Raw genomic sequence first — 26,524 nt, forward strand, 5'->3', positions numbered from 1 at the left:
ATTTTTTTAATTTGGATATTTTCTCTCTGCTTTATAGTTAGGTTGAATAAGGATTCCTCTATCTTGTTGATTTTCTCAATGATCCAATTTTTTTTATTAATTCTTTGTAATGTCCTTTTTGTTTCCATTTTTTAAAATTTCAGCCCTAGTTTTGATTATTTTTTTGCTGTTTACTCCTCTTGCTAACTTCTTTTTGTTCTAGAGATTTCAGGTGTGCTGTTAAGTTGCCAGTATGAGGTCTTCCTATTTTTTATACAAGCACTTAGTGCTATGTACTTTCCTGTTTGCATTGATTTCACTGTGTGTGTCCCATAAGTTTGAGTATATTGCATATTCATTTTCATGAATTCTAGGTTGTATTTAATTCCTTTCTTTATTTCTCTTTATTTCATTTTTAATTAATTAATTAATTAATTGGGGTTTTTTTTTTCCGAGACAGGGTTTCTCTGTGATGTTTTGGTGCCTGTCCTGGATCTTGCTCTGCAGATCAGGCTGGCCTTGAACTCACAGAGATCTGCCTGGCTTTGTCTCTGGTGTGCTGAGATTAAAGGTATGCTCCACAGCTACCAGGCTTCCTTTCTTTATTTCTTCCTTGGCCCAGTAGCCATTCGATGGAGAGTTGTTCAGTTTCCACTAGCTTGTAAGCTTTCTGTTGTTTCTGCTGTTGTTAAATATAGCTTCAATCTATAATAGAATGCAGTGAGGTACTTTAATTTTCTTTTGTCTATTGAGACTTGCTTTGTTATTTTTATGTCACTGTTGCTGACGATATGATATGTTCACATGTATGTGCATTTTTGTGTGCATTTTCCATTCTCTAGGTTTTGTTGGTATGAGATTATTCATTTTCTGTGTTTTCAAGGGTGTAATTAATCCTTTGGGTTGGAGGTCTTCTAGCACCTTCTGTAGGGCTGGATTCCTAGACAGATATTGTTTAAATTTGATTTTCTCACAGATTATCTTATTTTTTCCTTCTATGGTGACTGAAGGTATTGCTGGGAAGAGTAATCTGGCATCTGAGGTTTCTTAGAGCCTGTAGCACATATGTCCCAGCTCTTCTGGGTTTTAGAGTCTCCATTGCTAAGTCAGATGTATTTCTAATAGGTCTGCCTTTATATATTACTTGGTCTTTTTCCCTTGCAGCTTTTAATATTTTTTTTCTTTTTTCTCTGTTTGATGTTTTGATTATTATGTGGTGAGAGGACTTTCTTTTCTGTCCAATAAATTTAGTGTTCTGTATACTTCCTGTACATTTATAGGCATCTCATTCCTGTCAGAAAATTTTTCTTCTATGATTTTTAAAAAATATTTTCTAGGCCTTTGAGCTGGGATTTTTCTTCTTCCTCTCCTGTGATTCTTAGGTATAGCCTTTTCATAGTGTTCCAGATTTCTTGGATGTTTTGTGTTAGGAATTTTTTAGATTTAACATTTTCTTTCAGCATTGTTTCCATTTCTGCTATTGTATCTTCAAGAGCTGAAAGGCTTTTTGTTTATATGTCTTGTTCTGGTGGTAAAGCTTTCCTCCATAGTTCCCATTTTAAAAGTCTTTTTCTTGTGTTTCAGCTATAGTGGAATAATCAGGGCCTCCTGTGGTAAGACAGCTATGCTCTGGTGGAGACTTACTGCTCTGTAATTAATTGTATTTTTACATGTGCATCTATGTAGCTGGTTTGGGGGTGATTATAGGTCAAGGTACTGATTTTTATATATGTCTTTGTTGAGTGGGTGTTTTGCTCCTTGGTTTCTGCTTCCTCAATGGAGTTTGGGAGAGTGTGGTGGCTGTGTTTTACTTATTTTCCTTGTCTGCTCAGCTGGTATATTCACAGGGAATTTGGTTTAGCAGTGGGGTGCCTTCTGGGTTTGGAGGCTGGGACAAAGCAAAGAGTGTGGGAGGGAGGAAGAAGGGTAAGATCTGTGGGATGCACAGGAGATCAGAGCTGAGGGAGGACACAGAAGGCTGCCTCAGGTGTTGAACTGCAGAGCTGGGCTTGAGACTGGGGGATTGCATCTTGGGGAGCAGAGGGAGAAGACAAAGTATGCAGGCAGCCTTCCTGGTTTTCTGGCAAGCAAGGCCTGTGGGATAGCAGAGAGTGCTTGCCTTTATGGGGGCTTGAGATAATGCAACAAGTAGGGAGAGGGAGGTTAGGAGAGGATGGTATTTAGGATCCACAGGAGATGTGGGCAGTGGGTAAGGAAGGCTGAAAGCGGTATTCTTTTTGGTTGGGTGCCTTTGGGTTGGTGGCTGGAACATAGCCATGAGTGAGGAGAGGGAGATTAGAAGGGGAAATCTGTGAGGTCTAAATGGAAGGGAGGGGGAAATGGTTGCCACAGGTGTTCTGCTGAAGAACTGGGAATGAGGCCAGGGGTTTGGATCTTGGGGAACATAGAGAAAGAAAAGATCTGCAGGCAGCCTACCTGGGTTTTCTTTTAAGTAACATTTAAGTTTTAAGTAATATTAAAACTTAAGATTTTAAGTAATATTGAAAATAAATTTTAGAAAACTTAAATTCATAACTTACTGCTACTCAAATTTAAGTGTACGTGCATATGCAAAATTTTCAAATTAAGAAACATTTTCAAAGATCATTAGCAAATTACTGGGAAAGCATGACATATAAGATTTAATTTTAGTTATTTGATTGCATTGTAGCAAATATCAATAAAAATATTTGCTTCATAGCAAAATTTTATTATCTCCCCATATCAGTGGTCCAGATTTGAGGATGACTTGGCTACTGTCTCAGCATCAGTGGGGTGCTCTCAGAGACTGCCATGGCTGTCAGTCATCAGGAGCCTTTACTAAACATTAGGTCCTATGTCCCACATGTCATACTCATAGGGCTTTGATAAGAGCCCTCAGTTCCTTATCAGATAAGCCTCTGCATAGATTGCCTGATGACAGCTTACTTGCTCTAGAATTACTGATCAGAGGCAATGGGGGCCCAGAAACTGTCTGTGTGACCCTTCTGTTCTGAGTCCAGCTCACACACGAAGGAGGGAAATTATGTTATTTTTGTTGCAGGGAGTTGCTTTGGAGGACTTAAATAGCTTCTTCACATACATACAACATCATTTTAATCAAGAGTATTTTATTTCTGATATACTTCTTTCATACTTTTCAGGTTTTTGCCAATCTACATCCATATTCCTTTCTTCCTATCTAGACATTCATGATAAATGCATATCATACTGAAGCCTTGTATCCCTTAAGCTGTGTGTATATATATATATATATATATATATATATATATATATATATATATATATATATATATACCTTAAGCTGAAGAAATAACTTAGAAGGATTTGTTTACAGTTTGGGTGACTTGATTTCACTGTCAACTAGTCACATCACTTTAAGCCTGTGAGAGGCAGAGCATTATGTCAAGGAGTGAATGCTAAAGTAAAGCTGCTTGCCTCCTTCCCACCAGGAAACATACCTACAAAAGAATGGCCAAGGTCCCACTACCCCTTCAATTGCATAGCTCCAATGATCTGACTTATTTCAACCAAGCTAGCAGCTTCGGACCTTTACACCCTCTCCCAATAGCACCAGTTATGAGAAAGCAAGTTTCCATTAAAGTGAAAATTCAGGAAATATATGAGGTCCAAATCCTAAGAAAGAAAAGCAATTTTCAGTAAGAAATATTATTACTTTATGAGAATTATAATGGAAAATGATGGTTTTATAATTTTTTTTAAAAATTATTTGACAATTTTTACATGTATATAAAACATTCTGAATAGTCTATCTCCATAACTTTTTCTCATACCCCAACTCTACCAATAACACTTCATACTTGCCTGTCTTTTTCCCAGATTCTCAAGTTTGAGTTTTCATGTGTGGTACACGTAGTTTAACAAAGGGCATATGTGCAACACTTGGATTAGTATTGTCTTTTAGAATCTAGTTTAGTCACTTGTGAGTAAAAACCTGAAATAACTGACTCCTATTATTTTTCTAAATCAATCAGATGAAGTAGTTCAGAGATGAGGGCCACAGTTCCCTGGAAGTTTACTCCATTCATGCCTGGATGTTGATGACCCATTCTTGATAGACTCAGTGCAGACATCTGCAGATGTTGATAGTTTGTGATTGTAATGGCTCTGAATATGCTGGAAGATACTTCACAGCCATGATTACTATATTTCAGCTCTTAGAATCTTTGTGCCCTTTCATCCCTTTTGAGGGATGGTGTAAATGTCTTGTTGAATGATGAGCACACTCCCACTACTCCCAGTGCCTTGTGGGAAGTCTCTACATTCATCATAGTTTACTGGAAAAGAGACTCATCTCTGATTAATGCTGACAATTACGATTACCTAAAATATGAACACACATAGTTAGAAGATTCTTCAGTGTTGTCAATTTATCTTACTAACATAATTATTTCCCCCCTAGATTTTTTGTTTTGTTTTTTGTTTGTTTGTTTGTTTGTTTGTTTGAGACAGGGTTTCTCTGTGTAGCTTTGTGCCTTTCCTGGAACGCACTTGGTAGCCCAGGCTGGCCTCAAACACACAGAGATCTGCCTGGCTCTGCTTCCCGAGTGCTGGGATTAAAGGATTTCGCCACCACCGCCTGCCCCACCCCCCCCCCCTAGATCTTATGAAACCCCTGATGCCATAGGCTTTTGACTATGTTCACAATTACAGGTGTGGAGTCTGTATAGTGGAGTTTCAAAATTGTAGATCTGCCCAAAGATATCTGGACCATGGCATGAATATATCTGAATATGAGGTTTCTCACAGCAGAATTTATGGTGTTTTCCTGAATAAAATGAAGATGCCTAATTTCATGAAATACCTTTTCTACTTAACATGTGTTGTACTCTCTTCTCAGGCAGGCCTCTTCAATTACTCATTTCTTTCATCAAATGATTTGCTATTTTGGGAAATATATGTATAAATTCACAACTGGAATAATACAGGGGATTATGACCATGAATCTTGACTAGGAGAGAGTCCACAAATTGATCTTTTGTGCCATATTGAATCTGTATTACTTATAAGTAATAATTACCTGTGCTGTTACTTATGTAAAGCTTTTTGAAAATTAGTAAATATATTAATCAATGTTGTGAGTATCCTGAATCAACACTATGATGGGCCAACCATCACTGCTGATTGGCCAAGACCTACATCTGGAAACGTATAAGATTCAAATGGGGCTGTTTTATGTACTGACCACCTTTGCTGATCATGCACTTTAAGGAATATTAGGTTTGTTTTGATGAATCACCTATAGAAGAGACAAAGACAAATTCATCTTTGTCCACATGAGAAGGAAGATCAGCTAAGAGGCAGAGGAATATGTCTATAAAGCTATAATATCCCTAATTTATACCATGTGTCCTTTTGTTACCCTTTAAAAAGAAATCTAGTGTGCTAATTTAATTTTTTTAATTAAGAAAATTTTTCCATTCATTTTACACACCAAAGATCCACCTCTTCCCTCCTCCTGCTCCCCCAACCTCCCGCTCTGAACCCAGCTCCACTCCCCCACACAAGATGGCAAGGACTCCCATGAGGAGGCCCATCCAGTAGAGGCAAGTCCAAGCCTCTCCCCCTGCCTCATGATGGTAGTAGGTTCCAAAAAGCCCACTCATGAACCAGGGATTAATTCTAATGCATTTAATTTCTTGATGTCCTATGAAAAGTAAAATTCTCAAATTTTAAAGAAGAACACACAAGAGAAAAATAATTTAAATTTATAGACCATGTAAGAAATGTGTGTGTACATAAATAAGGAAGCTATGAGATTTGTGTATTTGGGCATGTATTGGAATTCTCTTAACATACTTCATGAGGGTCCCTGAACTAGAATTATACATCATAGAAAAATTAATACTATTCTGATGTTAAAAGTATTTGTTAATTATATAAAAGACGTGAAGAGGAAAGATTTAATGAAACATTTGATATAAACTTATTAATACAATGAACAATATAGAATTTCAATATGAAGTTATAAGAATAGTTCACTATTATGTAATCATATTAGATTTCAATTCTGATTCAAACTATAAGGCAGTTATCATTTTGGATATTAACAAAAACCCTGACCTAAACTCTGGTGACCTATCAGGTATAACTTGATTTCATGAGGAAAGACTATCTCACATAACTCAGCAGTCTGAATCCTATTTGTCTCCTTTTCTAGACATTCTTTAGACATGGTATTGTAATTAATGGAAAGCAATTCATTGATCAAGTGGTTTATCTCTGATAGGAGTGTTTTTCTGACTGTTTGTTTTTTTATTGCAAGTGAAACCTTGTGATTTTCCACAAATCAAAAATGGAGGTCTGTATGATGAAAGGAGATACAGACCCTACTTCCCAGCACCTATAGGAAAGAAGTATGAATATTACTGCCACAGAGGTTTTGTGGCTCCTTCGGGGCACTTCTGGGACTACATTCACTGCACTGTACGAGGGTGGGAGCCTGCAGTTCCGTGCCTCAGTAAGTCAATGTCTGCATGAAATCATGTTTAATTCTATTGAAGAGTGGAAAGAGAAGAGCACATACATAATTATATTTAAGTCTCCCATGACAAAGTAAGAAACAGAAGAGTTTGTGAGCAAAAAAGTCTAGTTTCTGTTTTTTGTGAGCAACTCTTCATGAAATGAACATGGAAAATAGGGACTATGAGAAGAATTTATGACTTGCATATTTCATTTATAAAAACAAAAGATAAATGCTGCTTTTTAAAACATTAGTAAAGGTTTTGTTTTTGAATGCCACACGTATTCATTTAACTATTATAAAGATAAACTTTAGTGTTTTTTAAATAAATGTATGTATGTATGTAGTTGTTGTTTTAATTTAACATTTATGGTATTCTTTTGGTCCTTAGAGCAATGTGATTTCCAGTATGTGGACAATGGGAATTATTTACAATGGAAAGGAAACTATATACAGGACCAGTCTGTGAAAGTCAAGTGTTACCCTGGCTACAGTCTTCCAGATGGTCAAGACACCATTACATGTACAGAGAATGGCTGGTCTCCTCAACCCAAATGCATCCGTGTCAGTAAGTAACCAGCTCTGAGGTCACAATATGCTCTTGACTCCCTATCCCATCTATATTACCTGTGGCAAAGTGCTTCCTGTCAAGTGTGTATAAGTGAATCCTGAGGATTCTTGGTAAGTATATACAAAAGTAAACATAGGTAGTAGATATTACAACAAAATATTGACTAAACATTTGTTTAGAGTTATAAACTTTGAAATCACTTTGTTATTTCACTCAAAACAATTGTAAATATAGTTTTAAATTAAACAAATATGATAATAGCTACACCCATCACTCATATATTCAAGTAATAAAATGCATGCCATTTTAAAGTACTGAGAATTCTCTCTGAATCCTTTGTGATGTGTAACTGGAAAGAGATTTCTAGGACATTGTGTGTCTGGTTTTCATGTTTTTCTCCAATCTCTGTAGTAATATGTTTGTATTGATTACTTCTTGTTGTTTGTTCTTGAAAATGACTGTGCAATGCCACACTTTATTTTCAAAATAAATGTCGATAAAATGTTACAACATGATAGTGCTGATTAAAATTCCTTTCCTGGGGCTGGAGAGATGGCTCAGAGGTTAAGAGCACTGGCTGTTGTTCCAGAGGTCCTGAGTTCAATTTCCAGCAACCACATTGTGCCTCACAACCATCTGTAATGTGATCTGGTGCCATTTTCTGGTATGTAGGCATACATGCAGGCAGAACACTATATACATAACATATAAATGAATATTTAAAAATTCCTTTCATTATCATTTGGGTTTTAAAAATAGTATCCTAAGTCAATTTGCAGACAATAAATTTTATTTTTCAAATGCATTTTTAATTCACACATTAATAATTAGTTTACAGTAATATTAAAAAATTCTAAAAATCAGTCTGAGTTATATGTATTATTTGTTTACTTCAGATTGCCAACTTTAAATGACCTTGATAAGATTTGAATGACAGTATCTTGAATTTTCAGAACAATTTTGAAATAATCACATAATCATATAGTCTTCCTATTTATGAATGTAATGTATATTTAAAATTTTTAATCTGTTTTTGAATACTTGTCAATTTCTTCTGTTCTATCATTTGGCTGATGAGAAATTTTTGTTGGCATTATTTTTTCATACTGTCCATAATTTATTTAATCTCTAAGAATTTTTATCTTCAGTGATTCAAATTTTTATATGATTTATATTAGTGACCTGCTTAAAATTTGTGCTGAGTTCATATTTGATAGCCTTTCTGTCATGTCGGTTATGTTCATATTTGTTCATTGTGCTGATCCATATGTACATACTGCTTTTTCATATTTCTTTCTTTTATTTTTTAAGTTCTATCCACTTAACTTTGCTTTAGCTTTCTCTCTCCAAGCAACTCAAAAGGATCTTAAAGCAACAACTTTACTCCTCTAAGACAAAATGCTATCAATAAAGCTATAACTCTGTCAGGCACTCAGGACAAGAATAAGTCTAGATACACCAGGCTCTTTATCATCAGTTCGTGTCCAGCTCCCTAGCTCATAGTCCTGCTAATTCTAAACTCCCATGGTTCTAGCCTCATCTTTGTCCTCCATTTCCTCATTCTCCATTTTCACTACTCTGTACTCCTAGCACTCAGAAAACTCTACCTGAGATCTGCCTACCCTCTACAGAACCTCTGTCTTCCTCTCTTTTCTCTTGCCATGCCATTCTGACTGCTCTACAGAAAATGCATGTGTAGCTAGAGTTTTCCTGCCTGGCCCAGAGTCAGGACAAATCTCTCTCACCTGCGAGTTCTGAAGCTGCTCAAACCCAACCAAGTAAACACACAGAGACTTATATTTCTTATAAACTGTATGGCTGTGGCAGGCTTCTTGCTAACTGTTCTTATATCTTAAATCAACCCATTTCTATTAATCTATAAGTTGCCACGTGGCTCGTGGCTTACAGGTATCTTAACATGTTCTCATCATGGTAGCTGGCAGTGTTTCTATCACTCAGTCTTCCACTTCCCAGAATTCTCCTCTGTCCTTGTCCCATCTATACTTCCAGTTTCGCTACTGGCCAATCAGTGTTTTATTTATTAACCAATCAGAGCAACACAGTTAACATACAGAACATCCCACAGCATGCCTGCCTTTTCTTTCACTGGACACTCAGTTCTCTGCCTCCTGGGGAAAGTTCCTCCACTCTAACTTCCCACATGAGAATAAAGATTAGCTAAGAGGCAGAGGAATGTGTCTATAAGGCTATAATATCCCTAATTTTAACCATGTCTCCTTTTGTTACCATTTAAAAAGAAATCTCAGTGTGCTAATTTAATTTTTTTAATTAAGAAGATTTTTCCAGTCATTTTACACACCAAACATCCCCCTCTTCCCTCCTCGTGCTCCCCCAGCCTCCAGCTCTGAACCCACCTCTCTCCCCCACACAAGATGGCAAGGCCTCCCATGAGGAGGCACATCCAGTAGAGGCAAGTCCAAGCCCCTCCCCTTGTCTCATGATGGTAGTAGGTTCCAAAAAGCCCACTCATGCACCAGGGATTAATTCTAATGCATTTAATTTCTTGATGTCCTATGAAAAGTAAAATTCTCAAATTTTAAAGAAGAACACTCAAGACAAAAATAATTTAACTTTATTAACCATGTAACAAATGTGTGTGTGCATAAAGAAGGAAGCTATGAAGTTTGTATATTTGGGCATGTATTGGAATTCTTTTAACATACTTCATGAGGGTCCCTGAACTAGAATTATACTTCATAGAAAAATTAATACTATTCTGATGTTAAAAGTATTTATTAATTATAAATAAGAACATGAAGAGGACAAATTTAATGAAACATTTGATATAAACTTATTAATACAATGAACAATATAGCATTTCAATATGAAGTTGTAAAAATAGTTTGCTCTTATGTAATCACATTATATTTCAATTCTGATTCATACTATAAGGCAGTTATATTGGATATTAACAAATATCCCTGACCCATTTCTCTGGTGATCTATCAGGTATAACTTGATTTCATGAGGAAAGACTTCCTCACATACATCAGCAGTCTGAGTACTATTTGTCTCCTTTTCCAGATGTCTTCCTCTCTTTTCTCTTGCCATGCCATTTTGTCTGCTCTACAGAAAATGCCTGCCTTTTCTTTCCCTAGGCTTGTGGATCTATGCCTCCTGGGGAATGTTCCTCCACTCTACCTTCCACTTTGATATGTAAAAACCTCTTTTGTTCTCAGTCACCTGCTCTGGAGAGCCACTAGGCCTTGAGGCAGGGGATGACCTGAGGTTCATTTGGACAAGGAGCAAAGATAAGTGTCTCCAGCTAGCTTGTCTCCTAGGCTCACAGGTGATGTTAGTTACCTAGAAGTTCAGCAGGTCTGGAAATACTTGGCATGCAAGAATTTCATAGTAGAAGACAGCTGAAATATTAAAGGTTGGATATCACCAAACATTCATAATAAATGGCTTGCCTTTTGACAGACCCTTGGCTGGTCAATGTGTAGATTTAAAACACACCTGAATCTCTATGATACATTCTTGGGCTGGCCACACTTGTGAATATTTTCTTGTATGTCATGGCTCATCTTATCAGTGTCTAAGTAGTTATTTTAGTAACTGTATTTTAACACTCCATGAGACATAAGTAAACATTTGTGAATTATTTTTCCTTATGTAAGACATTTTAAAACAATTCTAAGTTTTTGGGAATTTCCTTTTATACTTCTTAAAATTTTTAAAAGCATCTTTCCTTATATTCACCTGTCCCCAACTATTCTCTGGCATGTGTCCCTTCTACTACCCATTCATCTTGGTGTCCTCTTTTCTTTTCTTCCTCTTCCTCCTCAAGATTTATGTATTTATGTTTTTGTGTCTTTTTGCTCTATCTGCACATGTGCCTGCAGGCCAGAAGAGGACATTAGATCTCATTCCAGATTGCTATGACTCACCTTGTGGTTGCTGGGAATTGAACTCAGAAACTCTGGAAGAGCAGCCAGTGCTCTAAACCTCTGAGCCATCTCTGCAGCCCTACTCTTTCTTTCTCTCTTTCCTTCCTTCCTTCTTTCTTTCTTTCCTTCCTTCTTTCTTTCTTTCTTTCTTTCTTTTCTTTCTTCCTTCCTTCCTTCCTTTCTGTCTTTCTTTCTTTCTCTTTTCTTTCTTCCTTTCTTCCTTCCTTATTTCCTTCCTTCCTTCAGTCCTTCCTTCCTTCCTTCCTTTTCTTCTTCTTCTTCTTCTTCTTCTTCTTCTTCTTCTTCTTCTTCTTCTTCTTGTTCTTCTTTTTCCTCTTCCACCTCCTCCTCCACCTCCTCCTCTTCTTCCTCCTCCTCCTTTTTCTAACAACACATTGGAATGGGACAAAATAAACAACCTGAGGGAAAAGAGCTGAAGAAAAGACAAGAGACTGATAGAGAGTACAAGCCCCACTCATTCCCACACTCAGGAATCCCATGAAAGCACCAAACTGGAAACCATAATATATATACAAAGGACCTGTAGGGTTAAAAGAAAGAAGGAACATAGAAATAAAATAAAGTGAAACCAAAAACAAAACAGAAAAGTAAAATGGAATTAAAAAAAAAAGAATGGAATAAAAAAAAAAAAAGCCCTAACAAGACATTATGAGGCAAAGAACCTCCAAAGATGTCTTTGAGTTTATTTTATGCAGCCTGCCCTTGAGTAATTTGTTTCTCATGTGATACTTGCTTGAAGAACTCTAAATTTTTATCTGCCAGTGGTTATCAATTAGAGATTGCTTCTAGGATAGGGATGTGTGCCTGTGGCACCTTCTTCCCCATTTAGCTCTAGAACCCCATCTGGTACAGGCCCATCCAGGCTTTTGCATGTTGACTCAGTCTCTGTGAGTTCATATGTGCATTAATCTTGTTTGTTTAGAAGGCCTGCTTTCATGGTGTCCTCTGTCTCTTCTGGTTCTTACACTCTTTCCATTTCCTCTTCTGCATGGGTCCTTGAGCCACATATGGAGAAATTTGATGGAGTCATTCTATGACAAATCTTGGAGTGTTCAAAGTTTTCTACAGAATGTCTTTATTTGGGTCTCTGTATTTGTTCCCATCTGCAGCAGGACAAAGCTTCTCTGATGACAGCTGAGCAAGGCACTGATCTAAGCATATAGAAGAATGTCATCTGGAGTCCTTTTATCTCTATGGGTTTTTTTTTTTTTTTACAAGAGTCATATTTGGTTTCACAGTAGTATTAAATGTCAGGGTTATCTAGTCTCAAGTTCTTGATGATCCAAACAGTGTCACATATGGGTTACATCTCACAGAAGAGCTCTTAATTTATATTCGATAAACTTTGGTCAATCCAACAAGTTTGGTGTCTCAATTTTCCTATCATAAGTTGCAGGCAGAACATCATTATAGATCAAGGATGTGTGGATGGGTTGGTGTTTATGTTTCTACTTTGGTAGTCTGCAAAGTACCTTCCTTTACCAAAGATACTAGCCTATATGTAGGCACCAGTTTGACTTTGCTGTGTTCAGTGAGTTATGAAGATATTGTCTTTCACAATGTGTCCTTGCCTCCAGTTTGTGTAAAACAACCTGTAGTCTTGCCAGAAGCCTGGGTGTTTTGGTAGTTCTCATGTGACATCTTTGGCCAAGAATTCAATTAGGAATAACCCTACCTTGGTACTAGAATCTTCATTTGATTAACAAGAGTTGTCCATTGGGGCTGTGTCTCCCTACATTTTTGGTTATTTCATGTATGTTGTCTTCATATATGTATGTATTTTAGGAAGTTTCTACTTTATTAAGTTTCTATAATATCCCTCAAATGATGCTTAGTTTTAGTTGTACTTCCATGTATTCTGTTCCTTGCCTTGCCTTTCCTATTCCATAACTATCTATACTATTTCCTTATGCTATGGAGAATACTCCCTCCCCTGGTCTTTGGCTGTACACCTAACCTCTGCTGGTCTATGGGTTGTAGCCTGACTATCGTTGACTTAACAGCTAGTATCCATATAAGCAAATGTACATCATATACATTTTTCTATGTCTGTATTCCCTCACTGAGATTGACTTTTATCTAGTTACATCAATTTACCTGTGAATTTCATGAGTTCATTTGTGTGTGTATGTGTAAATATACCATATTTGCTTTATCTATTCATCTGTGGAAAAATACATTCAAAATCTCATGTGTTGACTGGATACTTAAGATGAACAAATAGGCAGTGATACTTTCTCTTGCTCCCTAAACAATTCTTGTGTGGATCCACCACTTGTGGAAAATGCTACTATAGTAACAAGGTCCATGGATAAGTATCCACCCAATGCAAGAGTATGATATGAATGTCATAAATCTTTTGAACTCTTGGAGGAAGTAGAAGTGATGTGTCAAAATGGGGTTTGGACAGAGCCACCAAAATGCAAAGGTAGGCCATCATATTTCCCAATGTTTATATGGTAATGTAATTTGGTTAATGTACATTAGTGAAGATAAAGTAAAATAATTCTTATAAGAAGCATTTTTCTAATTTTCTTTTTCCTTTTAAAATTGAAAATAGATTCTTCTGTCATACAATACATCTCTACTGCAATTTCCCCTTCCTCCACTTCTCCCAACTCCCCTCCCCCTTACATATCCATTCTCTTACAGATTCACTCCCTCAGCATTTCCCTTCAGAAAGGAACAGGCCTTCAAGAGACAACAACCAAACAGGACAAAACAAAATACAATAAGACAAGGCAACCCCCCTCATATTCAGGATGCACAACATAACTCAATAGATGGGAAAGAGTCCAAAGAACAGGCAAAAGAGTTGGAGTCCTAGAAAAACACTAAGCTAAAGCCATAATATATATGCAGAGCACCTGCTACAGACCCCTTTAGGCTTGTTTGCTGCTTCAGTCTCTGAGAGCCCTTGTGAGCCCTGCTGAGTGATTCAGTTGATTCACATTCTCCTGGTATCCTCCATCCCCTTTCACTCCTGCAATCTTTCCTTCCCCTCTTCTGTGGGATTCCCCAATCTCCAATATAGGATCCAATTGACACCCCCAGTTTAGGACTCCTCACAATGTCTGACTGTTGGTCATTGCACCCACTCCCATCTGCTCCTGGAGGAAGCCTCTATGATGATGACTAGACAAGGCACTTGATCCTATTGCTCTGGGCTATCCAGTATTTTTTTCTTGGTGACTCAGCACCGTCTAGTGATGGCTCAGCCATTGAATGATAGGCTCACCACCAAAACAATAAGAAAATGAAAATAAAATGATACTGATAAAGTTTTAATTCTTTTGGTGAATTTAATGAAGAATTGTGGTGGCAGTTTTTCAGCCAAGTTTCTATCCGATTAGAGGAACAATTATCACTAAGGAAAAATCCATCACTTCAAATATTAAGCCACTTGTTTATTGAATATTAAATGGATAAAATACATTATATGAGGCTTGAGAAAAAATTTTAAAAAATATTTACTTTGAAATGTAATTGAGTATTGTAATAGAATATCTTCACATAGTAAAATACAATGTATTCTTTGTTAGATTTCCTCATTTCTTTTTTTAAAACTTTTTTTTTGATTCCTTGTGAATTTCACATGGTGCATACTGATCCCAATCTTCTCATTGTCTCCTTGCTTCTCCTTCTGCCCTGTCAGCCTCCCCTGAAAAACAAAATTTAAGAGTAAATCCCCAAACCAAAACCAAAACCAAACCAAAAAATCTCAGCATTGAAGCTGTAGTGTGGTCCAGTGTGTCACATACTATACCCTTTCTTCCATACATCTTTACCTGTAAGTGTTAATCACAATGACTCATTGATCTGGTTCAAGGCCACTGGCTTCTGCTAATCTGTTGATACTGGGTCCTTACTGGGACTCTTCTTGGATATTCTATTTATGCACATGTCATGGAGATCCTGTAACTTTGTATTTGCAGGTTTGACCCCTTCACACTCTCCAACAGTTCATAGGTGAGGTGGATGTTGGGGTTGGATACTTTGTAGTCCTGGTTCTGGGTCTGGGTGATAGCTGGGTTGGTCAGCCTGCCAGATATCCCTCATCATCACCCCCATGGCAAGCTCTCCAGCATTGTCCTGCCTATCTCACCCAATGTAGCAGACATCAGGGAGCAGGGCCAGTTTTCTTGCTCTCACATCCTAGGGTCTGGCTTGCATGCACTCACACCACCAGGATGAGCTCTACTGTTTTGCCCAAGAGAGGTGCAGTGCCCACTCTCTGGATTGTTGTCATTGGAGAGAGACAGGGACAGATTCTCCGTTCTCATGCCTCTAATCTGGCTTATTTCCCTTACCCTTGCCACTCTTTGGCATTTGAGGCCTTAGACTTCTGCTACACTATTGATCTTGGGCCCTCATTGGGACTCTTTGTAGATCTCCTGTTGTTGCCCTGTGTGATGGAGATTCTACAGATTTGGATCCACAAAACTGGCCCTTTCATGTGCTCAAGCAGTTCATAGATGGGTAAATGTTGGTGTGGGCCAACTTGTAGTCCTGTGTCTGGGCTTGGGTGTTAGCTGGATTTGTTAGCTAGCCACCTCCCGTTCACCCTCACCACCACAGAGAGTTCTCCAGCACTGCCTCATCTAGCTCACCCAATTCAGCAGGTATCAAAGGATGGGGCCAGTTCTCCTCTCACTCCCTCAGGGCCAGCTCACTTGTAACCACAACACCAGGGCCAGATCTACTGTGGGTACAAGGTGCAGGGTCCACTCTCCCAAATGTAGCAGCTTGTGAGGGGCAGGGCCAGCTCTCCCACTCTCATGCACCCAAAGCCAGTTCTTCCTCCTGATGCACATGGCAAGGTATGAGGGTAGGGAGGGCATTTTTCCCTCCCCCATGCCACCACTTGACAGAAGGAGGGCTAGCTTTCCTACACTCATGCCCTAGGGGCTGCCACAAGCCAAAAAATATATAAAGTAGGATTTCAGCTGATTATGACAAAGCTAATACCTGGAAGAAGCCAAGGGCCCTCCAGAGGTCAAGCTGAGGCTCAAGGAGCCTTGGTGATATTTGGCTTTTGATTATCAGCCGTTTTCTGCTATGAGTTTCTTGTGTACTATTGTAGCTTTTCCACCATTTATTGGGCACCATTTCCACTCTACTAAAGAAATATTTAGATAACCTGAGTTGACAGCTATGCACAGCCAGAACCCCAGTTCAAGCCTCCCTGTAATTATCATCATTGGGAGCATCCAGCTAGGTCTATCCCCAGATGGAGGAAAGTACCTTTTCAGAGATACTCTGTACTCTCTCTAAGATCAGACTTAAGCATCCAGACTACCCATTTGAGAAAGCCTGGCACATGTGCCAGTTAAGGTTAACTTCCTCCTTGCCCAAATCTTCCTCTAGTTCCAGATCTCCCTTTAACTATCACCTGAGGCATCTAGCTGTACACAGGTTGCCTAACAACTGAGCACACTTTCCCCCCCCCTGCAGAAAAAATGGCAGAAACCTTGGACAGATAGGAGCCACAGGAAAAAAAGAAGGCAGGTTTATTGTCGCCTATTGACCTAGCAACTTATAGATTCTTAATATTTTCAACCAATCACATTTAAGACTATAGTTGAGCACATAATATCCCTCTTCTTAGATATTACCCGGATATAGCCTCTAGTTTTTTTATTTCCCCATTAGTCACTTCCCTTTTGGGTTGCAAATGATAATTAACAATGATTTCCCCTCCATGTGATTCTTATTACCTTTCCTTTTGACCCTGGAAGCCTGGCTTTGCACTGCAAAGGGATTACTTCTTATCAGTGTATTTATACCGGGACTCCCAGGGTATGGGAGGACAGAGAAGATTTGGAAGAATAAATAACTAGACTAAGAGCTCCGTGTGCTGAGATTCTATTTCCTGAAAACAGTCCTTGCTGTTAGTAGTTCTATCTCCTGAGCCCGTGGGATACATAATATTAAAGCTGGTCCCTCTAATATTATACAAGAAGGGGCCAGCTTATACAAACTCCCACCAACAAAGTCAGTTCTACTGTGCTGCCCTGGCCAGATGCAGGGACCACTCTACAGCTGGTGAGGGCCAGGGCCAGTTCTCCCACTCTAATTACCCAAGTACCAGCTCTCCTGCCTGTCATATGTGATAAGGAGCAAGCAGCAATGCTGGTTTCCTTTAAAAAAAAAATCATTCATTTTATATACCAACCACAGATTCCCCTCTTATCCCTCCTCCCTCTCGCCCCCACCAGGTCCCTCCCCTAACCCACCTCCCCTTTCCCTTCTCCAAAAGGGAGTCAGCAAAGCCTGGTACATTAGGCTGAGGCAGGAGCAAGCCCCTACCCCCTGCATGAAGGTTCAGTAAGGCCTCCAACGATAGGTAATAGGCTCCAGAAAGCCAGCTCATGCATCAGGGATATTCTTACATGTTGAATTCAAAATATTGGAGTTTTCACCAGGCAGTGTCTGCATCCCTTTAATCCCAGCACTTGGGATGCAGAGGCAGCGGCATCTCTGTGAATTTAAGGCCAGCCTGGTCTAGAAAGTGATTTCTAAGAAAGGCTCCAGAGCTTCACAGAGAAACCCTGACTGGAAAACAAAAAACAAAAATAACACACACACACACACACACACACACACACACACACACACACACACAAAGAGGTATTTTCTGTGAGTACATGTGGACACTTAGTTTTACAAGAACAGAAATTTCCCAAATTACCTCAATAAGTCATTTACTATTGAACGTGACCTATATATTGCCTATGCATAAATTTACATCATATCTACGAAGAAACTTAGAGTGCCTAGTCTACCATTAAAATTTCGGTATTCAGATCACTTGCATGTAAAACAATTCCTAGTAAGTTTGATATATCTCTTCTTTTGTTAATTTGTGTTTGTGTTCTGTGATTATCGGTCATATTTCTCCTCTTTCCTCTTGCTTGGGAGGAATAGTTCTCAAAAGTTATATTTTGACACTCATCTTTTGTTGGTTTTGTACACAATTTTAGCATGCTATCTCTAATAATTTCCTAACCACCTACCACTGAAGTCACCCTAGATCTGTGTTTGCCATCCTTAGTAATGCTGACATTTTATATTTCAAAGAAAAAGTAAAAACTGTACTTACCTTTAAAATCTATTTATGGTTCCCATTTTCCATGTTTTACTTAAAGATTCCCTTAGCATTTCCTGTTATACATATTGAGCCCCATTCTCTAATGCTAGATTTCATCTAAAAAATAAACATAATTTTATGAACAGAAAGATCATCTACTATATACCTTCACTTTATTGCTTACTTTTCTTGTAAAGTCTAATTTTCATTTTTATTGGTTCTATTCTTTATGAGAAACTATGTTGGAGATAATCCTCTATCTTCTTTTATCTGGTAATGTTTTCATTAATATCTTTACTGGAAAGTCTAGCACCACAGGACATAGAATTCATGGCAGACATTTATTTTCTTTCACTTTCTATGGCCTCCATGTTGGGAGATGGAAAGTCACTTTCTTTTGGATCTTGATCCAGTGCAGCTGGTGATTTTATAAAGGTGTTGTTTTTCAAGATATTTTCTTTAAGCAGTTTCAATACATGTATCTGCATGAATTTCATGGTACTTGGCCTGTTTGAGTGTACTTAGCTCTTAAATATGCACATGCATGCCTTATGCCCAACATTTTACATTTTCCTTCATGCTAAGACATTTTCTTTGAATCTTGAACACTGTTTTTTTCCTTCTGAACAATGTTGGATTACAGTTCAGTTTCATGATGATCCTGTTGAGACATTACTCAACAGAACATATCATCAGTATTTGATTCTCATCTTTTCCTGTGACCTCACCATTACAATCATCAGTCCAGAAGGAAAACAAATATCACACAGCATTGTGCACTCAGATGAGTCCTGAGTCTAACTAAGATTATCACTACCTTCTCTGTTCCTATATTGTTTACAAAAACATATTATGTTCATGAATTCCAGTTGTACCTAGCAAGAATGGCATATACATGCCTGTACTTACTTTACCCACATCATGGATCCAGAAAGCCTCTTTTGCATGCTGTAACTTTAAAAGCTTTAAATTGTTGTCTATAATTATGTGATGCTAAAAAATGATAATGAAGAACAGGAATATATAAAGCAAAAAAAAAAAAAATACTCTGGTGTCTTCAAAACAACGAAACACTGCCTGTCTACACTGGAGTCTCTGTGCTCAGGAGCTGTTAAGACATTGACTAGCACTGGAAGGCTTCAGAGCAGACATACTTGTTCCAGTTAAGTGCTTAAGGTGAGAAGGAAGGAAGAACTTGTAATTCTCTGTTTAAATGACTGAAATTTCTTCTAGTAATCATTTCTGCACCCAGAAATCACTGAAGTCTTCATATTGTGTTTCGCACTGTACTTTCATTGGTTCTGTTTAAGTCTGTACTTTGATTTGATCTCTCAAACATTCAAATGTTGTGTTCTTAGATTCAACAGGGAAATGTGGGCCTCCTCCACCTATTGACAACGGAGACATCACCTCCTTCCCTTTGTCAGTATATGCACCCTTATCTTCAGTTGAATATCAGTGCCAGTACTTGTACCAACTGCAGGGCAACAAGAAGATAACATGTAGAAATGGAGAGTGGTCAGAGCCACCAAAATGTTTACGTAAGTACCTCATTCGCATAGATCACAGGAGATTAAGTTTCATGATATGGACATTTTTCTGTTAATAACACTCACAGACAAAAAGTACTCTTTTGCTTAGCGTTTCATTGCCAAATATCTGCTTGTGAGGAAAGCAAGATTATTAGATTTTTTTATATAAAAATAGTTTACAAATATAATTATGCATGTTACTCTTTATTATTGAGTTTTGCTAACATGCATTTATGTCCATAAAACATGGTACCAGCATGATATTTCTATACCCATTGTCTCAACAGTGCTCTATTGCTTCAAAAAGACACCATAACCTTGGCAACTCTTATAAAGAACTTAATTGGGAATTGATTACAGTTCCAGATGTGTAGTCCGTTATCAGCATGGCAGGTAGGAAGCATGGTGGGACACAGTAGAGATGGTGGTGGGAAAATAGCCTAGAGGTCTTCTGGCTCTGAATGCAGTAGGAAGGTATAGACACTGGGCCTGGCTTGGGCTTTTGAAACCTTAAAGCATAGCTCCAGAGACACACTTCCAACAAGGCTACACCTACACCAACAAGGCTACAGCTCCAATCCTTTTCAAGTAGAACCACTCCCTTATAAATAAGCAATATATATATATATATATATATATATATATATATATATATATATATATATATATATACATATCTCCCTATGGAGGCTGTCTTAGTTAAAGTTTCTATTGCTGTATGTAACACTATGACCAAAAATAAGTTTTGGAGAAAGGGATTTATTTGGCTTTTACTTCCATATTGCTGTTCATTATCAAAGAAAATCAGCACAGGAACTCAAAGTGGACAGGATCCTGGAGGCAAGGAAGGGTACTGCTTGCTGGCTTGCTTTTCATGGATTGCTAAGCCTGCTTTCTTATAGTATCCAGGACTGCCAGCCCAGGCATGGCACCACCCATTCTGCTTCCTCCCCCATTGATCACTAGTTGAAAAAATACCTTTCAGCTGGCTCTAATGGAGGCATTTCCTCAACTGAGACACCTTCCTCTAAAGAATATAGCTTGTATCAAGGGTCCAGTTGACACACACACACAAAACCAGCTAGTACAAAGGCCATTCTTATTCAAATCACTACATCTGTATGTATCTTACAGTCATTAAATTCAGTGTCCCTTATATATGCTCTTCTTCCTTTAGAAAAACAATCTAAGTTTTATTAATCACTGTCAGGCATTCAAGAGAAATTTTAGTTGTTTTTCCCACTGTGTGAGAAAAAACAGAAGGGACTTGTATTCCTGTGTTGGGCTGATTTCACTCAACGTTCTTCAATGCTCTTTTCTAACTAAAATAATAAAAATTACCTATACTGTCTAAACTATATTTCACATAAGAATATACCACATTGTCTTTATAAATTCATTAATTGATGGGAACTGAGACAGTTATCCTATCTTTATTTCTGTGACATAGCTATGTGCAATAAAATTAAACCCTTTTCATACACTATACCTTATTTATAGTTTCCTTTACCTCTACTCCTCCCAGTTCTTTCCCATATCCCCTCCTCACCAGATCAATTCCTTTTGTGCCTCTCATTAGAAAAGAAAAGCCTTCTAGGAGATAAGAACCAAACATGAAAAAATAAAATATAAGATGAAGCGAAAACTGTGATACAGATGTTGGACATGGCAACCTAACAGGAACAAAGGAGTCCCAGGAGCAGGCAAAAGAGTCAGAGACCCACTCATTCTCACAGTTAGGAGTCCCATAAATATACTAAGCTGATAGCTATAAAATACATGCAGAGCACCTGGTTTAGACCCATGTAGCCCTGTGCTTGCTGCTTTAGTCTCTGTGTGCTCGTATGCACCTTGCTAAGTTGATTCTCACGATCTTGTTTTTCTGGTGTCCACCATATCCTCTTACACTTCGAATTTTTCCACCTCCTTTTCTGTTTGATTCCCTGAGATCCAAGAGGAGGAATTTGATGCAGACCTTCAGTTTAAACTCCCTTTCTGCATAATGTAGAGAGTGGGTGTCTGTATCTGTTCCTATCTGGTGCTGGAGGAAGACTTTCTGATGATGTCCACAGTCAATTTTAGGGGCATTTTACATACAGCAAGGCAAAGGCAGCTGTACATACCTTTTATGGCATTTGATGCTTCTGCTGTACTCTCTTATATGCTTAAGCTGTTCAGTCAATCTTTTTATCTTGAAGATACACACAGTTTTATCATGTTTTCTCTGTGTCTATTAAAACGATCTCTTATCATTCATCCAATTGATGGAATGCAGTACATCTTTAATAAATATGGACTGAATTATCCTTTCTCTCCTGGGAGGCAATAAAGTTGATACTGGTGGACCATCTCTAAGAATTCCCACAGAAATGTTTTTGAAAGCTTAAATCAACTTTAAGAAACTTGAAGAGAAATCGCCTATTCAGTTCATCTGGCCATTTGTTGAGCGATCTTGTTTACTTCAGTTTAAAGTTTTCTAAATCTTTGTAAATTCTAAGTATTAGCCCCTTGTCTCAGGTGTTGATGGTTAAGATTTTCTCCTGGTCTGTAGGCTGGGTTTTCTCTGCTGAGTGTGCCCTTTGCTGTACAGAAACTGGGCTTTCAAATCGTTCCACCTCTTGATACTTGGTGTTAGTTTCTGCACTGCTGGTGTTCTATTCAAAAAGTTGCCCACTCCAGTATCTTGAAGTGGAAACCCTATGTTTTATTCTAAAACTTTCAGTTTTTCAGCTATTATTTAAGGTCTCTGATCTGATCTGAATGGATATTTATACAAGGTGAAAGACAAGAGTCTAATTTCATTCTTCTATGGTTAGAAATCCTGTTTTGCCAGCAACTTTTGTCAATAGGCTGGCTCTCTTTCCTGCACATATTTTCATAGCATTTCTCCAAAATGGGTGGTCATAGCTGGTCAATTCCTGTACTTTAACCTATCTGTGTATATTTATGCCAGTTTTAGTCTGTCTTTATCTCTATAGCGCTGGATTAAAAATTGAGTTCTGACATGTGGATTGCCCCAGCAGCGTTTTTACTATTTAGCATTGCGGTTAGCTCTTTTGTGGTTAGGTAAGATTTCTGATATTTTTTCTAAGCCTTTAGAATATAGTATTGGAATTTTCATTAAACTGAAAATTAATTTTTATAGTATATCTATTTTAAAAACACTAATTCTGAAATATCTGAAACAAATTTTTGTTTTGTTTTATTCAAGGAAAGTTTTTCTGTGTAGCTTGGCTATCCTGGTACTCACCAGGCTGGCCTCATAATCACAGAGATCCTCCTGTCTCTGCCTCCTGAAAGCTAGGATTGCAGGCATGAGCCACCATCGCCCAGCTCTGAAACAAATTTTTAAGAGAATTTTTCACATATATTTGAATTTTCTCTATTCTTTTGTATCTTCTGTTCTTGTATGATTTGTATGTGCTTAATTTTCATGTTGGTAGCTACGTTTTATTTTTGAGTGTTGCTCTATTCAGAGAATATTTTGTTAGCTAGCTATGTCAGATATGCATTCATTCAGCTTTTAAATATTTTAGGCTTTTTTTTGCTGTTGTTGTTGGTTGGTTGGTTGGATGGTTAGTTGGTTAACTTCCAGTTGATACACCTAAATGAACTTCTAAAGAGCTAGATTTGCCATTTGGAATAGTCACGATTTTGTTTCTAATGACATTTTCAGACCTATTTTTATTGAAATTACACAGCTGTTAATTTCCAATTCTTAGATCAGAATCTGTTTCAAACTGTATCTTTTCCATAATTTTTTTCACTTATATTTCCCATTGTCTCTCTTTACATTTTTAATTATTTTTCTGTGTTCCCTTGGAAATAATTGTATTTTAAAATGATTTTTAAAAAACTCTACAACCGATCTTTTATTTCTGTCAGTACATTTGAAGACTGTTACTAGAGGAGTAATGCAACTTTGGAAGAATCTTGTTGCCTTCCATTTTTTCATAATTCTTATGGTTTTTGCACATCTGCTTGATCATTTTTCTGTACTATATTTGGTGACTTTCTTGGTAAGAAGCTCTTTACTGGAGATGTATCTTGGTCTACAGTGCAGGGGTGAATTCCATGTAGCACGTATGGGTTATTTGCCTGTAATTAACACCTTTGGACACAATGTGAACTAATGTTTCTGTGAATTATCTGAAACTGGGACACTTATCAATTCAAGTGATGATGCAGGTTTTCTCAGAAACTGTAATTGGCAGATCTGCTACTTGCAAGAGTTATTCAGCAAAGGGAGGTCAGTAGGATTCTCCTCTGACTAGACAGTTGCGTGATACCAGATGCTGGAATGGGAGATGCAGTTATGGGAATTTGCCACCCACTCTGTAGCACTTTGTCCCAACCTTTACAGTAATGTGTGTGATCAGATGTGCTGTGGGGCAGGATGGCAGCATTAAGTGAATTGGTAGGAGACAACATGAGCTTGGACATTATGTCCTCTTGCTTTTCTAGCAGTTTAAGACAGGCCAGGGCACAGTGTAGTAGTTGATGAAGCTGCTTTCCAAGCAAGTTAGTCAATTATCCAATGTGGTCATTAGATAGATTTATTTTTAAAACTATGAAAATTAAATCTATGATACAATAATCACTATTCATATTTACAATCTTTTGAGTGAATAATGAACAGTATGAAGGTTGTTATGATTTGGCTTTTTAAGAACAGTCTTTTTCAGTATAGTCACCTCATTTAACATTAGGTCTGAGTATCATGAACATGTCAACGTTCAAATATTTTACCTTTGCCCAATACCTAAATCAAAGCAAACAACCATGAATATACTGAAATACAAATGTCTTGTTTCCTTGCTATTAGGAATCTTTTTTTGAAATACAACTATCACATTAAAAACATTGTTTTGATGCCATTTCCTATTCAATATGAACTAATTCTATGTGCTGGTTTAACATAGGTTTTGAAAACTTTGAGAAATATTACTTGGAAGCTGAGTCTCTGTAGGTTTATGTATTAATAAATGTTTGGTAATTTTTCTTTCAGATCCATGTGTAATATTAGATGAAATCATGAAAAGACATAACATAACTCTCAGATGGAGAGAAGACCAAAATGTATATTCTCAATCAGGGGACAATGTTGAATTTAAGTGTAAATCTGGATATAAACTGACAGAAACATCACCTCCATTACGTACAAAGTGCATTGATGGTCACATCAATTATCCCAGTTGCTCAAAAACACGTCCTTGGTACAAAGGATAAATGAACCTTTGTTTAGAAATGTGCATGAATATTAATATTATAGCTTCAAAATTTTATGTTTGAAGTATTGTTTAACTCATTTCTTCTCATAACTATAAACGAGTGTTGATGTACAGTGATTAATTTGGAGCCTGAGAGACTATTGCCTCAAATGCAAAGTAGTGCACTCAGAACTCCTAAAGCAGAATGGGCTGTGTGCTAGCACAGTAACCAATGGTAATAAAATAGATGCAATTACTTCAGCGTCAGTTTCTATCCATCGCTTTTCAAAATCTCTCCATTCTTCTTTAATACATTTTGATCTAAGACTCTTGATTATTGGTGGACAGTAGAAACATTTTTTCATATTCAGATTAGTGTTTATCTAACAAATATGTAATAATCAAACTGTCATTCCTAACATTACCAATGAATATAAATAATTGCTAAATACTACTTTTGTATTAATAAACAAATCTAAGAAATAATTTGTGTGTGAATTTCTGAATATGTTAATTTGGCACAGTGAAATATTCAAGCAGTTATACAAAGGAATTAAAATTTAACTGGGTATCGGATTCTGTCACTGACATAAACCTTTAAACACTCTGTATAACTGACAACAGGCAATGAGCATATACATACTTTGTGCCCAAATTAATAATGTAGAATAACAAAAATAAATAAAATTTATTAAAAATACCACTGTATTTATCTTTAGAGATAATAGTGTTTGTTGAGTTGCCATTTAATATTTTTAAAGACAGTTTCTAATTTTCAGTGGATGGATATAACTTGTTAACTTTATGATAGTGAAAAGGTAATAATTATTCAGCAAATACTGCTACAATCTTATCTTTATTCCTGAGCTCTCTATCTGTAATTTGACACTGTGAAAATGGGCAGCAGTAACTCACCATTGTTCTTATTTGGCCAAGGAAACCAGGCAGCAATTCTATCGTCCCATGTAGGTTTACTCCAATTAATAGAAATTGGGTATTTTAAATGGATTTAAACTGAGTGTGTTCAATGTACCTTGGCTAGTCAGGATGTAATTCCAGTATAAACTGAAGAGTATTAACAATTATCTTTATATTGCAATGCATCTACCATTAACATAATAGGTTTTCGTTTGCGTTTTTCCATACAATGTGGGGCACAATGGATCCAGTTAGCTATTTTTATAAGCTGAATTCTGTCACTTTTGGGAGATTTACTGTGAGTCTCTCCCAGAAAATTCCTGCAAGCTCTTTACCAAGGTTCACTTTCTGCCCATAATTTGTCAATTTCATCATTAGTTAAATGTCCTAAAATTTCTGCTGGGCCTATTTCTGCTAATTGATGAAGTCTCCATTTTTCTTTTAAATTGTCTCAAAGACCTTTCCACAGAAGTTTTTAATTTTATATTCTTTTTAATTGATAGAAATATCCACTGCAATATAATATCTCCCCTCTGCATTAAAATTCCTGTAGGAGAATGCTTAGAGGGTAAAATAACCAAAATGCAATCAAGCTTTGGTTCCCCATGATCCACTTGTTCCTCTATTTTTTTCACCAATGTCAATTCTCTCTCAGCTCCAGGTGATAATTCTCTTGGACTATTTAAGTCCTTGTCACCCTCGTCTAAAGTTTCGAACAAATTAGTTCATTATATTTTTACTCCAATACTGAATAATCTTTGAAAGTCATTGAGAGTCTGTAATCAATCTCTCCTAATTTGTACCTTTT

General features: G+C 37.2%; 1 protein-coding gene across 1 annotated transcript in view; it reads left to right on the plus strand.

Annotated features, from left to right (window-relative positions):
• LOC118593064 (complement factor H-like) overlaps window positions 1-25,040 on the plus strand; it is a 153,321-nt gene extending 128,281 nt beyond the window's left edge. Inside the window, exons 17-18 of the mRNA XM_036202286.1 lie at window positions 19,415-19,597; window positions 24,597-25,040. Coding sequence (XP_036058179.1) covers window positions 19,415-19,597; window positions 24,597-24,817 — 404 coding nt within the window. The 3' untranslated portion in view covers window positions 24,818-25,040. The remainder of the gene's footprint in view (window positions 1-19,414; window positions 19,598-24,596) is intronic.
• Window positions 25,041-26,524: the final 1,484 nt, after the last annotated feature.

Source organism: Onychomys torridus, chromosome 11 (assembly GCF_903995425.1).
Source record: "Onychomys torridus chromosome 11, mOncTor1.1, whole genome shotgun sequence".
In the NCBI taxonomy this organism is placed as follows: domain Eukaryota; kingdom Metazoa; phylum Chordata; class Mammalia; order Rodentia; family Cricetidae; genus Onychomys; species Onychomys torridus.